Here is a 14,720-nt window from a genome sequence, read left to right on the forward strand (position 1 = left end):
ATGCGCGAGTATAAGGTGGTGGTGCTCGGCAGCGGAGGGGTCGGCAAATCCGCGCTCACCGTGCAGTTCGTGACCGGGACCTTCATCGAGAAGTACGACCCGACCATCGAAGACTTCTACCGCAAGGAGATCGAGGTGGACTCGTCGCCGTCGGTGCTGGAGATCCTGGACACGGCCGGCACCGAGCAGTTCGCGTCCATGCGGGATCTCTACATCAAGAACGGGCAGGGCTTCATCCTGGTCTACAGCCTGGTCAACCAGCAGAGCTTCCAGGACATCAAGCCCATGAGGGACCAGATCATCCGGGTCAAGAGGTAAGATCTTCGTGGAAACACCAGCCTATTGAGTTATTAACATTTTAGCAGGACTTGTTCATTACGGAACCATAACTTTCAAATGGTACTTCAGTACACGTCCATAAACATTTCATCTCAAACGTACAGTATTTACCATGGTAAATTGACAGTATCACACACTAACACAATTGTACAAGACTAAATACCTATTTACATCTCTTGATGTTTAAATACAGCTGTGTGATGATCAAATGACATACTACTGTGACAAAACTTGGAAATTTACCATGGTAAATTTCCTAAAGCAGGGTAATACTTGTTTTTGTTGCTTTTTCTCAATATTACTGAATGTAGCTTGGCAAAATGACAATATTATACAGTAACACCATGGTGTAAACCAAAATACCCTCTTACATTGCTTCATGCTGTACCATGGTAAATGTCCAAAAACATCGCCTACTCAAATTTCCATTGTGTCACCATCATTTTAGCAGGATGAATATAATATGGATTTATTGCATCACAACTTTACATGGCACCACCGTGTTTTTTCATGTCATGGTACTTCAGTATTGACACCATGGTACAAGACCAAAATGCCCACTTACATTTGCTGATGCTTTACTATCGCTGTGTGATGATAAAGTAGCATACTACTATGACAGAACTTGGAAATTTACCATGGTAGATGTAATTATTTTTTATTTGTTGCTTTCATTTCAATCTTACAGTATGTACCATGGTATAATCACAGTATCATACACTTACACCATCATACAAGACCCAAATACCCACTTGCATTTCTAGATGCTTTATTATAGCAGTGCAATGGTTGATATGTACATTTACAATGTGTTAATCATTTTAGCTGGATGACTATAATATGGACTTATTTCTTAAGACATCATAACTTTACATGGTAAATACTGGGTGTTTTACTTCAGCAGTGTGATGGTTGGAAATGTGCCATGGTAAATGTCCAAAAACATGGTATTTCCAGCTTTCCAAGGCACCACCTTGTTTTTTCATGTCATGGTACTTCAATATTTGTTACACGTCCATAAACATTTCATGTCAAACCTACAGAATGTACCATGGTAAAATGACAGTATCATACACTAACACCATCATGCATAACCAAAATACCCACTTACATTTCTGAATGTTTTATCATAGCAGTACAATGGTTAAAATATACCATGGTAAATGTCCTAAAATGGAGTAATACATGTTTTTTTTCTTTGTTGCATTCATCTCAAACTTACAGAATGTACCATGGTAAAATGACAGTATCATACACAAACACTTTTGTACAAGACCAAAATACCAACTTACATTTCTGAATGTTTTACTAGCTGTGCGATGGTAAAACAGCATACTACTATCACAAAACATGAATATTTACCATGGTAAATGTGCATTTTTTTCAGTGTGCTGCTTTCAACTTGATCTTACAGTATGTACCATGGTAAAATGACAGTATCATACACTAACACCATCATACAAGACCAAAATACCCACTTACATTTCTAGATGTTGTTATTTGGAAATTTACTATGGTGAATGTCCAAAAACATAGTATAACCTACTTAAATTTCCATTGTGTTACCATCATTTAAGCAGGATGAATATAATATAAACTTATTCCTCATGACATCATAACTTTGCATGGCACCAGCGTGTTTTTTTATCATGTCATGGTACTTCAGTATTTGGTGCACATCCAAAAACAATTCATCTTAAATGTACAGTAAGTACCACGGTAAAATTACATTATCATACACTAACACTTTTGTACCGGATCAAAATACCCACTTACATTTCTCAAAGTTTTACTATAGCTGCGTGATGGTAAAATAGCATACTACTATCACTAAACTTGGACATTTACCATGGTAAATGTCTTAAACGGGGTAATACATGTTGTTTTTAGTTTGTTGCTTTCGTCTCAGTCTTACAGGGTGTACTATTTTTCAATACCAAAATACCCACTTACATTTCTGGATGTTGTTATTTGGAAATTAACTATGGTAAATGTCCAAAAACATGGTATTGCCTACTCAAATATCCATTGTGTTACCATCATTTTACCAGGAGGAAAATAATATGGATTTATTGCATCATAACTGTACATGGCACTTCAGTATTGACACCATGGCCAAAATACCTACTTACATTTGTTGTATGTTACTATAGCTGTGTGGTGGCTTTCTGGGACCGTTCTTCATCGGACTCGAACCCCGTCTTCATGGTCAACTCTATCCTTTAGTTGTTCATTTAGTTGAACTCAGTGCTTGATGTTCAACCGAGGCTCATCGTGGAAATGTAGTCCCGCGGACGTTTCTGGAGACCGCGGAATACGTCCCGGCAGGTACGTACGGCTGCAGTTTTTGTTTTCACGAGAGGCCGCTGTTGCGCGCTTTTTCGCACCTCAGACCCATCTCGCGGGCGCAAACATTTGCGTGAACCCGCCGGGGGCCGCTGTCTGACTGACCGGATGATTGACTGCGCGCCCGGCCAATCGGCCGACTCGCCCTCCTCCTTCCCCGAACCCAACCAATTTTACCGATCGACCCGCCCGCCCGCTCGCTTCCCTAAACCCGAGCAACAATTCACAAAAGCCGTCCAAAAAATAAAAGCCCTGATTTTTTTTTTAAATTCCACCGCGTTTTCGGATTTCGCCGCGTTCTCACCGTCACGAAACTCGTTCACTTAATTTTTGGGATTCTGTTTTCGTCTTACCTGATTGCTGGAACTGCTCTTCCCCGGACTCGAAACCGGTCGCCGTGGTCGACCCCTCTCCGCATCTCGAGCCTGCCGACGTACACGCTGAGCTGTTATGAACTGGGAATGACAGAATGCCTTTCTAACAGAGTCTACATGTGCTGCTGAAGATTACAGACACACATGAGAGGTTTGCAGGGCTATATTGCGTGTTGTTTTTGAACCCAAATAAGGACTAAATGTCTGCTGTGTGTAGTTCTTTTGTAGTTGGTAACATATCAAAGACTGTAAGGGTCTGCATGTGCTCATATATGTTCATTTATTTATTTATTTTATGTAATTGCAGACGTTACAGTGGGCTATTTCACGCTGTTATTGATCTGTAGTTATAATCAAATCATGTTGATAGAAAAGTAAACATTTAAACACAAGTATTTATGTGTGTAAAGCATCTGTTTTGTGCTTCTCATATGATTTGTCAACGACCTGTATATGGCTTTACTGTAGACATTTTCTCGAGTGAGAATGACGTTGACTTAAACTTTCTGTAGTACACCACGCCCACTAAAAGAGTACCCTTGGTAGTGGAAAATCAAGCCTGACAAAGGTGACCCGTACTGACCTGAACCGTACCATTCTGCACCAGTCAGTGGAAACGAGCCATCATGTTTACTTGTCATTTACTACACTAATGAAGGGCAGAGGGTTGCTGAAGGACTACTGAGAGATTTCAGCTGCTGTCTGGGCTTTCACTGCCGAGCTACACCTTCCTTATTTCATGTGTTCAACACTTTTTTTTTTCCTGCGTCGTTTCATTTTATTACACAGAACTTCATTTGTAAACTAATTAGTTTTGCCTATATGGATTTCTAACATCTGGGGAAAGTTTCAAGTCAAGAGCATCTTTAAAATATATGGGAATACTTTAGAAAATATTCAATACTTATTCCCCCCGCTGTATATAAAGAAAAAGTGCTAAGCAAGATTTAAATCACTTAACTAGAAAAAAATGCAGCAAATAAATACATAAGTACAAAACTTTCTGAGGTTTTCCAGGATGGAAACACTTGAGTGTGTAGTCGAACAGCAGCACCTGTTAGTAATCTATAGACCCACCTGGAATCTGTGCACGCAGATTTTTAGCCCATCATTAATTCTGTTTATTTACTTGAGTAAATGTGTGTAAATCTATATTTATTCAGTTTTTATTAATTTCAGTAATATTATTGACTAATGTGAAAATGTTCATCTGATTTATGTACAATGCAGCTTATACAGTAATATTTTATGTCTAGATAAGTACTAAATATATTACATGACAAACTTTCTTTATTTACCAAATAAAGTTAATCTAATTGGATCTGTATTTTAAACATTAAATAAAAGTTAAAAAGATATTATTTTTTATTTCATATACTAAGGTTTTAGTTATGATACTCCCAAAATAATTTTTACCATCAGGGCTCAACAATAAGGACTGCCCGGTGGCCTAGGGCCAGCGTGAGAGACACTTGGGACAGTAGACCGGATCATTACTGGCCCGATTGGGACAGTGCTGCCTTGTCACTAACATTTAATTTGTCAGTGACTATTTGTCAATTGCGTGCATTTTAAGTTTGTGCTTTTAAATCTTTAAATGCTACCTTCTCTGTAATGTCGTAAACAACATATTGCTTTCCGATTCATCTTATCTGATTGATTTGACCATGCTATTTTTTTTTTCTTACCTGGTAACAACCAGTACAGCGTAGAAACAGCAACATGGCGGCAACACCAAATTAAAAGGCTAAACGAAAATGTCTCTAACATGTTGGAAGTAGACATTTACATGGAAACAACACGACAAAACAATAATGAAGTGATGTTATGCACAGTTTGCCGTCAGTTTGACAAGTCAGCCACCTTTTGTTAAATAATTTCAAACTGCAATAAAATGCCTCCACATTTTCCATACTACTCTTTTAGTTTGCATAGCATAACAATTGTTTTTTAAGTACTGAAATTCTAGATTTACAGACTTTATTTTTGACGCATTATTTAAAATATGTGGTTAAAAATAGCTATTAACTTCCCTTTTTTTGGTGGGGCCAGTGAAAATTTGGCAGGGCAAGTAAAAATCTAAACCACTTGCCCGATCGGACCAGTAGAAAAAAATCCTTAGCGTTGAACCCTGACCAAAATTCTCTGCAGAAATAGCAAAAAACGTCAGCAGATTCCGTCTGGCCCTAGTAATCTCCAATGGGAGGCAGCGTCCATTATAATCGTTCATAATTTAACCTAAGGCCCAGAAACAGATGCTGCATTGTTTGTGTGTGTTTTTCTCCAGAAAGAGCTCTGAACACACCGCCGTCATAAACCCGACCTACAGAAACAATTCAACGCCACACAGAGACAAAAGATTCAGCCGTGCAACCTGAAAGGCCTGAATTATCCCGTCAGATCCTCAAGCAGAAACGCTCTTATTTATGCACTTTTTCCCACATTGTCTACTTTCATTTGCCGTCTATTCAGATGTGTCGTGAGAAATACAGTAACCCATGCATTTAATATCAGGAGCACCCTGGAGTATTGTGCGATGATATCACTGTGAACAGTAGTGCTAGCAAAGAGCTTTATTTATTCAGGTGATGTCACGGTAAATGGCCACTTTACTGCAGTAAGCACATCATGACACAGAGCTCAATTCCCTGACAGTGTATAATAGCAAAAGTGAATTTGGACATGCCCTTTTACACCTGCGCTGTAGGGCTCTATTTTAATAATCCAGGTGTAATGGAGTGCTGTGCAGGTAAACCTCACTCCTCTGACCTCTAAAGGTGCTCTAGCGACAGACGCTAGAGGCTCTCCTTGTTAGAGCAACCGACTCCCATGCGGAAGGTCGCCGGTTCGATACCAGCTCGGAGCGGGTTGGTTCGATCCCAGCTTGGGTTGGGTTGGTGGCATAGGACCGACGGGGTTACATTGGTGCCGTGACCCGGATGGGAGTGAGGTTTAGGGGGTGAGTGTAACGGAGGCCAGCTAGTAAGTGCTGCGCAGGTAAAACTCACTCCTCTGACCTCTAAAGGTGCTCTAGCGACAGATGCTAGAGGTCATAGTCTTTAGCCTCCTTGGTAGAGCAACCGACTTCCATGCGGAAGGTCGCCGGTTCGATTCCAGCTCGGGTCGGGTTGGGTGGCGTAGGACCGGCGGGGTTACATAGGCACAAAGTCTAATTAATTATTAAATTTTTAGGCTATTTAGGCTATTCAATTAGTTTGTCATGGGGGCCGGTCCATGAAAAGCATCCCAAACATGGTGCCGGAGAGATATGACTTGCTCTATGAGTGATAACACAACTGCATGTAAGAGCCCATATGCTGTATTTGTGCTCCTTAAGACACCCACGTTGGCTTTTTCTACATTGTTGGTAAAGTTGTTTTGTAGATTCGATGTTGATCTTCAAGCGGTGTCGTTTGAGCACTGTGCTGAAAGGATCAAGTTAAAATTAGAGTGTAAAATATAAAAGCAAGAGTGCAAGAAGCGGAGCAGCAGGCAAAGACGTCCGAACAGTAGCAAAGCAGGAAGCCAGTAATAACTCATCTCTAATAACTGATTTATAATAATAATACATTTTATTTGTATAGCACTTTTCCAACATACATGCATCTCAAAGTGCCTCACAAACAACAACAAAAAAGCGTTAAAACAGACCACATAAACTTGTCACATATACTCAGATATAAGCAAATATAATCATATATCCACATGATCACGCACACAATAGTCCTTATGTATGCAAGCACACACCATACATCCATACATAAACCTACAACAATAAAGATAAAATGCATACACCTAAAAAGCTTGTGTATTCATATGCAATTTTAAAAAGATGTGTCTTAACACGCTTTTTAAAAACATGAATACTAGGGGATTCTTTCACTTCAAGAGGGAGACAGTTCCAAATTTTAGGAGCATAATGGCTAAAAGAAGTGCCGCCAGATGGCATCAGGTTTACAGAGTAAAATTCTAAAAGCCCAGCGCTAGAAGAGCGTAGCAAACGGTTTGGGTTATATTTTGATAAACAGTCGGAAATGTAGGAAGGTGTCATGTTGTGTAGTGCTTTATAAACCAATAAAACAATCTTAAAATCTATTCTTTGGTGCACGGGTAACCAGTGTAATTCTATTAATACGGGTGTGATGTGCTCTCGTTTCTTCAATTTCATTAAAACTCTGGCTGCTGCATTTTGTATCAGTTGCAACTTCATTATAGAACCCTTAGGTAGACCAGTATAAATAGCATTGCAATAATCAAGGCGAGAGAAAATAAAAGCATGAATTAATTTCTTGGCATCATCAAAAAATTGGAAAGAACGAATTTTGGCGACATTTCTTTAATGATAAAAACAAGTTTTTGTAACTTAATTAATATGAGATTTAAAATTAAGATCACAATCGAAAATAACACTCAGGTTCCTTAATTCTTTTTTGGATTGTAAACCTAAAGAACACGCTAGAAACATGTTTAATGCAGGAATGTAACTAAAATTCTGCAATGACTCCTTTAAATATGAGATCAACGTGGTGAGTTTTGACGCTCTCGCCACTTTCGGTGTGAACGCACAGTAAAATGCATGGAAATTAGGCACCGAAATTCATATGTTGATTTGATCCAGTGTATACCGGTTCCAAATGCGTATGGCACCGGGTTTCAGTACCCAACCCTAGTAATTAGACAAGTCATTGTAGAACAGGGGTTTGTTCTGCAGACAATCCAAAACTAATAATGCTTAAGGGGGCTAATAATATTGACCTTAAAATGGGTTTAAAAAATTAGGGACTGCTTTTATTTTAGCTGAAATAAAACAAATAAGACTTAAAAATATTATAGGAAATACTGTGAAAAATTCCTGAATCTGTTCAGCATCGTTTGGGAAATATCTGCAAAGAACTTTACAGGAGGGCGAATAATTCTGACTTCAACTGTACATGTATTGAGTTTTATCTCTGGCGTTATGAATTGAATTGGCAGCGTTTTACGGCAGAAGCAGCAGAATGTGTGTAAAGCTCTGGCACAGGTTGTTAATCTGCTTTAAGAAGCAGGCAGATTCATGCTGAGACGGCGGATCAAAACTACAGCTCAACATTTGCACACTCACCGAAATATAAATGAGATTGTGCTGCTGCTGGAAGCCAAAGAAACATCACAAGTGCATTAGTGCCGTCCATCCGCGGCTTCACATCTCATGCTAAACACTCTCTAATCAATTGAGATTAAAACACACACGTATTCAATTTAGCTGCAGCAGGTGTTTCACACACACACACACACACACACACACATAGACTCGACGCGTCCCACACACACAGTCTGTGCACTTTCACATAGTCTGTGTGATTCTCCGAGAAGCATTTACATACTGGGAAATGTGTTAAAATGATGCTAATTAGTGTCTAAATGCCTAATGGAGTTATGTGTAATGATCTCTCCTGTGAGACATGATGATGTTCTCCATGCAGACCTACAGTGCAAATGTATTGTTTTACTGTATTGTTAATGTTGTAGGGTGGCTCAGTCAGTCACTGGTTCAAGCCTCGACTGGGCCAGTTGGCATTTCTGTGTGGAGTTTGCATGTTCTCCACGTGTTTGCGTGGGGGCTCCGGTTTTCCCCACAGTCCAAACACATGCGCTATAGGGGAATTGATGAACTAAATTGGCTGTAGTGTATGAGTGTGTGTTTGAATAAGTGTGTGTGGGTGTTTCCCAGTACTGGGTTGCGGCTGGAAGGGTCTCCGCTATGTAAAACATATGCTGGATAAGTTGGCGGTTCACATTATAAATGTGGATCTCTGACAGATCTATTCTTTTCAGTTATATTTTTCTATTATTTTTCTTTTTTTCTCTCTTTGCTGTATTTCTATTGCACCTTCCCTCTTTTCATTATTAATATTTTTGTTATAATTTTAATAAATTAATTTAAACAAATAATAATAATAATAATAACACATTTGATGTTTTTACAGTCTATTATAATTAAAACATTACTGCAGCTTTAAAATTTTTTCTTAATAATAGTAGAAGTAATAATAATTATACATTAATAATATTATTAGAATTATATATTTTTATATTGATAAAAATGCATTTTGAAAATAATATATTTTTTACCAATATTTTTGTAAAAGATTAAAAACAATAGAATTTTTTTAACTAAAAATACATTTATTAAAAAAAAAAAAAAAAATATATATATATATATATATATATATATATATATATATATATATATATATATATATATATATATATATACAGTTGAATTATTAGCCCCCCTTTATTTTTTTTTTATATTTCCTAATTGATGTTGAACAGAGCAAGGAAATTTTCACAGTATGTCTGATAATATTTTTTCTTCTGGAGAAAGTCTTATTTGTTTTATTTCGGCTAGAATAAAAGCAGTTTTTAATTTTTTTTTAAACCATTTTAAGTTCAATATTATTAGCCCCTTCAAGCTATACTTTTTTTCGATAGTCTACAGAACAAACCATCATTATACAATAACTTTATATATTTATAACTTTGTAATTGTATTAAACATGTAATTATAATATAAATATAATTTATGCATATATATATATAGGCTTGTCTTGATAAGTCATTTCTGTTGTGGGATATATTGTCAGAAATTAGTTTAATAAGTGATATTATTGTCATTTTAAGACCAATTTAAAGCTGTTTATATAATGATTCTACAACAGGTTTCTACAATATGTTAATCTGCTTTTTGCCTTTAATGTAATTCCTAAATCATAACTTTTCTGGAAGAGGACTGCAGATTCATATCAGTGCAGGTTGTTTTATGATTATTTATTGTAATTATAAATGTGGATCTCTGACAGATCTATTCTTTTTAATTATATTTTTCTATTATTTTTCTTTTTTTGTCTCTTTGCTGTATTTCTATTAGACCTTCCCTTTTTTCATTATTAATATTTTTGTTATTTTTTTAATAAATACATTTAAGGAAATAATAATAATAATAATAATAATAATAATAATAATAATAATAATAATAACACATTTGACGTTTTTTCAGTCTATTTTAATAAAAAACATCATGGCAAAGAGAAAAGAAATCGGTTATTAGAAATGACTTATTAACACTATTATGATTACAAATGTGACACATTTCAAACATAAGTTGGTGGGGGGGGGGGGGGGTGGAATAAATAGGGGGGCTAATAATTCAGACTTCAACTGCCCCTGTGGATTGCATATGAACACAATGCATGCTGATTTGATGTAGTGTTGTTTGTGGTCTGACTGAAGCTCTATTGATGTTCATGAACCGATGTTCAGACTCAGGCTTTGTGTTGAGCTGCTGAAGATAAAGACTGACTTCAGCTCATCCGTCTTCATGTGTGTTTCTCTGCTCTCGGAGGCCTTCATCAATGCTGCATGACTTAAAATTGCTCTGCTTTGATGCTTCTCCACATTTAGTTTGATTTACCTCCAGTGTTTTCATGAGCTCGGGGATTCTGTGTTGTGTTCCAGTCTCATTTCTTTTACAGATCGGCTCCTTTGTTGCTTTTGCGGTTTGCTCTTTTCATTTACAGAAGTGTTGTATTGTGATAGTTCATCTACGAAACACGATCATGCCATTGTTTATGATTCATCGCAGTGATTCGAATCATTGTTCACTCAAAAGATTCGTTCAGTGTTTCTTATTCTGTAGATTTATGTGGTGACACGGTGGCTCAGGGGTTAGCACTGTGGTCTCAAAGCAAGAAGTTTGCTGGTTCAAGTCCTAGCTTGGCCAGTTTCTGTGTGGAGTTTGCATGTTCTCTCTGTGTTGGTGTGGGTTTCCTTCGGGTGCTCCAGTTTCCCCCACAGTCCAAACACATGCGCTATAGGGGAATTGGGTAAGCTAAATTAGCCATAGTGTATGAGTGTGAATGAGAGTGCATAGGTGAGTAACACATTTGCTGGATAAGTTGGCGGTTCATTCCGCTGTGGCAACCCCAGATTAATAAAGGGACTAAGCAGAAAAAAAAATGAATAATTGATGCACTAATGAACACTAATAACAACTTTTAGGTTTTTTCAGAGTTTATTATAATTAAAAACATTCTACTACAGCTTTTCAATTATTCTTAATAATAATTTAAAGTAATAATAATATTAATAATAATATATTAACAATAATATAATATATATAACTAGATATTAAAGTTTGAGGACAAACTTTATGGTGGCTTGAAAAGCTGAGTCTGAAAGTTTGAAGTGGTTTTAAAGTGTAAATAGCCTGTTAGTATGATTCTAGCTTGAATTAGCATGTTTCTGGCATAATTCTAGCATGAATTAGCATGTTACTAGCATAATTGTAGCATAAATTATCATGTTACTAGTATGAATTACCATGATTCTAGCATAAATTAGCATCATTCTAGCATGAATTAGCATGTTACTAGTATGATTCTAGCATGAATTAGCATGTTACTAGCATGAATTAGCATGATTCTAGCATGAATTAGCATGTTACTAGTATGAATTATCATGATTCAAGCATGAATTAGCATGATTCTAGCATGAATTAGCATGTTACTAGTATGATTCTAGCTTTAATTAGCATGTTACTTGCATGAATTAGCATGATTCTAGCATCAATTAGCATGTTACTAGCATGAATTAGCATGATTCTAGCATTAATTAGCATGTTGTTAGCATGATTCTAGCATGTATTTGCATGTTGTTAGCATGATTATAGCATTAATTAGCATGTTATTAGCATGATTCTAACATAAATTAGCATGCTGTTAGCATGATATTAGCATTAAATAGCATGTCACTAACATGATTCTAGCATGAATTAGCATGTTGTTAACATGAGTCTAGCATGAATTAGCTTGTTTGCATGATTCTAGCATGAATTTGCATGTAACTAGCATGATTCTAGCATGAATTAGCTTGTTAGCATGGTTTTAGCATGTTGTTAGCATGATTTTAGCATGAATTAGCATGTTGTTAGCATGATTCTAGCATGAATTAGCTTGTTAGCATGATTTCAGCATGATTTAGCATGTTGTTAGCATGATTCTAGCATGAATTAGCTTGTTAGCATGATTTAGCATGTTGTTAGCATGATTTTAGCATTAATTAGCATGTTACTAGCATTATTCTAACATAAATTAGCATGGTGTTAGCATGATATTAGCATTAATTAGCTTGTTAGCATGATTCTAGCATGCATTTGCATGTAACTAGCATGATTCTAGCATGAATTAGCTTGTTAGCATGATTTTAGCATGATTTAGCATGTTGTTAGCATGATTCTAGCATGAATTTGCATGTTACTAGCATGATTAGTTATTTTAATTAAAAATTAAAAACGAAAAATACATCTATTAATATATATATATATATATATATATATATATATATATATATATATATATATATGGATAAAAAAAAGCATTTAAAAATATTTAAAAAAAATTTCCACCAAATAAAATAAAAATTAAAAGCTAAAAATACATTTATTCAAATATTATTATATATATTAAAGTAATAAATATATTATATATTGGGCGGCACAGTGCCTCAGTGGTTAGCACCATCGCCTCGGTTCGAGCCCCGGCTGGGTCAGTTGGCATTTCTGTGTGGAGTTTGCATGTTCCCCCTGTGTTCATGTGTGTTTCCTCCGGGTGCTCCGGTTTCCCCCACAGTCCAAACACATGGTATAGCGGAATTGATTAACTAAATTGTCGTAGTGTATGTATGTGTGTGTGTCTGTGTGTCTGTGTGTGTGTGTGTGTGTGTGTGTGTGTGTGTTTGTGTGTGTGAATGTGAGAGTGTCGGGTGTTTCCCAGTACTGCGTTGGAGCTGGAAAGGCATCAACTGTGTAAAATATATGCTGGATAAGTTGGCGGTTCATTCCGCTGTGGTGACCCCTGATGAATAAAGGGACTAAGCAGAAGGAAAATGATGTAGGATGAATATTATATATTACAATTCTCCCACATGATCTTCAATACAGTGTTCAAAAACTTTATTCTCTTCGATCACAGTTTCCATCCAGATCATTGTGTTTAGCTCATTCTGCAGCTGATTCCCCCAATTCTGCTTTTAATTTCACACAGAGCCTTTTTTTGTTGGCAAACTTCAAGGAGCAAACATTCGGCTCTTTGTTTTGATTAAGGTTTCTTTGTTTCTCTGTGAATCAGCATGTAGCCGACCAGCATTTCTGTCCAAAAGTGTCCCAGCATGCAGCGCTTCAGCAGGGCCTCTGGAGAATCACATCTGTTTTTGTGCTGAAATGTTGAATTGTTAAAGGGGTCGAAGCGTTTCAGAGAGCTTCAGTGCTGGACAGAGGAACACTGTTGGACAGACGGACAGGAAAACACTAGACTTTCACTCTCTCAGTCATCAATCACAGTCACACTGAGCTCATTTCACTCAGGACTGAAATCTGGAGGCCGTTGAGTTTAGAGAAACCCGTCTCAGACGATCTGACTGTATGTATTTGCAATAGTGATTGAGTGTTTTAGCTGTGAAATAAAAAGCTTGATTTACCCTATTTGTACTGCTCAGTTTGAGCTTAAAGTCCCAACCCAGGCTCATTCTGAAAATGTACCCCAATATACATTTCTGGAGAGCGCCAAATACATCCCAGGAGATACATTTTTTTGCCGTTTTTGTTTTCACGAATCCACCAGAGGCTGCTGTGTACGCTTATTCAGATCTCAAATGTCACTGTTATACGATGACTTGCCTAATCACCTTAACTTTACCCTAATTGATCTAGTTAAGCCTTTAAATGTCACTTTAAGCTGTATAGAAGTGTCTTGAAGAATATCTAGTCTAATATTATTTACTGTCATCATGGCAAAGATAAAATAAATCAGTAATTAGAGATGTGTTACTAGCATGAATTAGCATGATTCTAGCATGTATTAGCATGTTGTTAGCATGATTCTAGCATTAATTAGCATGTTACTAGCATCATTCTAACATAAATTAGCATGCTGTTAGCATGATATTAGCATTAATTAGCATGTCACTAATATGATTCTAGCATTAATTAGCATGTTGTTAACATGAGTCTAGCATGAATTAGCTTGTTTGCATGAATTAGCTTGTTAGCATGATTTAGCATGTTGTTAGCATGATTCTAGCATGACTTTGCATGTTACTAGTATGATTATTTATTTTAATAAAAATTTAAAAACAAAAAATACATTTATAAAAAAATATATATATATATATGGATTAAAAAAGCATTTAAAAAATATAAATTTTTATTTTCCACCAAATAAAATAAAAAATTAAAAGCTAAAAATACATTTCTTCAAATATTATTATATATATTCAAGTAATAAATATATTATATATTGGGCGGCACAGTGCCTCAGTGGTTAGCACCATCACCTCGGTTCGAGCCCCGGCTGGGTCAGTTGGCATAGTTATTAAAACTATTGTGTTTAGAAATGTGAGAAAATCTCATAATTGTACAGAAATCGGGGCTAATAATTCAGATATGCTAATAATTCTGACTTCATCTGTATAACTAATGCATTGATTAATATTATCAGTGGCTGGTTTGAGTGATGCGTGTGTTCAGTCTGATCTGCAGTCAGACGTGTGACTGCTCGCTGTCGTTTCTCACACTTCGCTGATCCACTAATAGATGTTGAGGCTCATGAAGGCTCGCGCTTCGCT

The 14,720-nt window shown here is 36.5% G+C and overlaps 1 protein-coding gene across 1 annotated transcript in view; it reads left to right on the forward strand.

Moving 5' to 3' along the window:
• rap2ab (RAP2A, member of RAS oncogene family b) overlaps window positions 1-14,720 on the forward strand; it is a 17,760-nt gene continuing 3,040 nt past the window's right edge. Inside the window, exon 1 of the mRNA NM_001145705.1 lies at window positions 1-314. Within this exon, the coding sequence (NP_001139177.1) occupies window positions 1-314 (314 nt within the window). The remainder of the gene's footprint in view (window positions 315-14,720) is intronic.

Source organism: Danio rerio, chromosome 1 (genome assembly GCF_049306965.1).
Source record: "Danio rerio strain Tuebingen ecotype United States chromosome 1, GRCz12tu, whole genome shotgun sequence".
Classification (NCBI taxonomy): domain Eukaryota; kingdom Metazoa; phylum Chordata; class Actinopteri; order Cypriniformes; family Danionidae; genus Danio; species Danio rerio.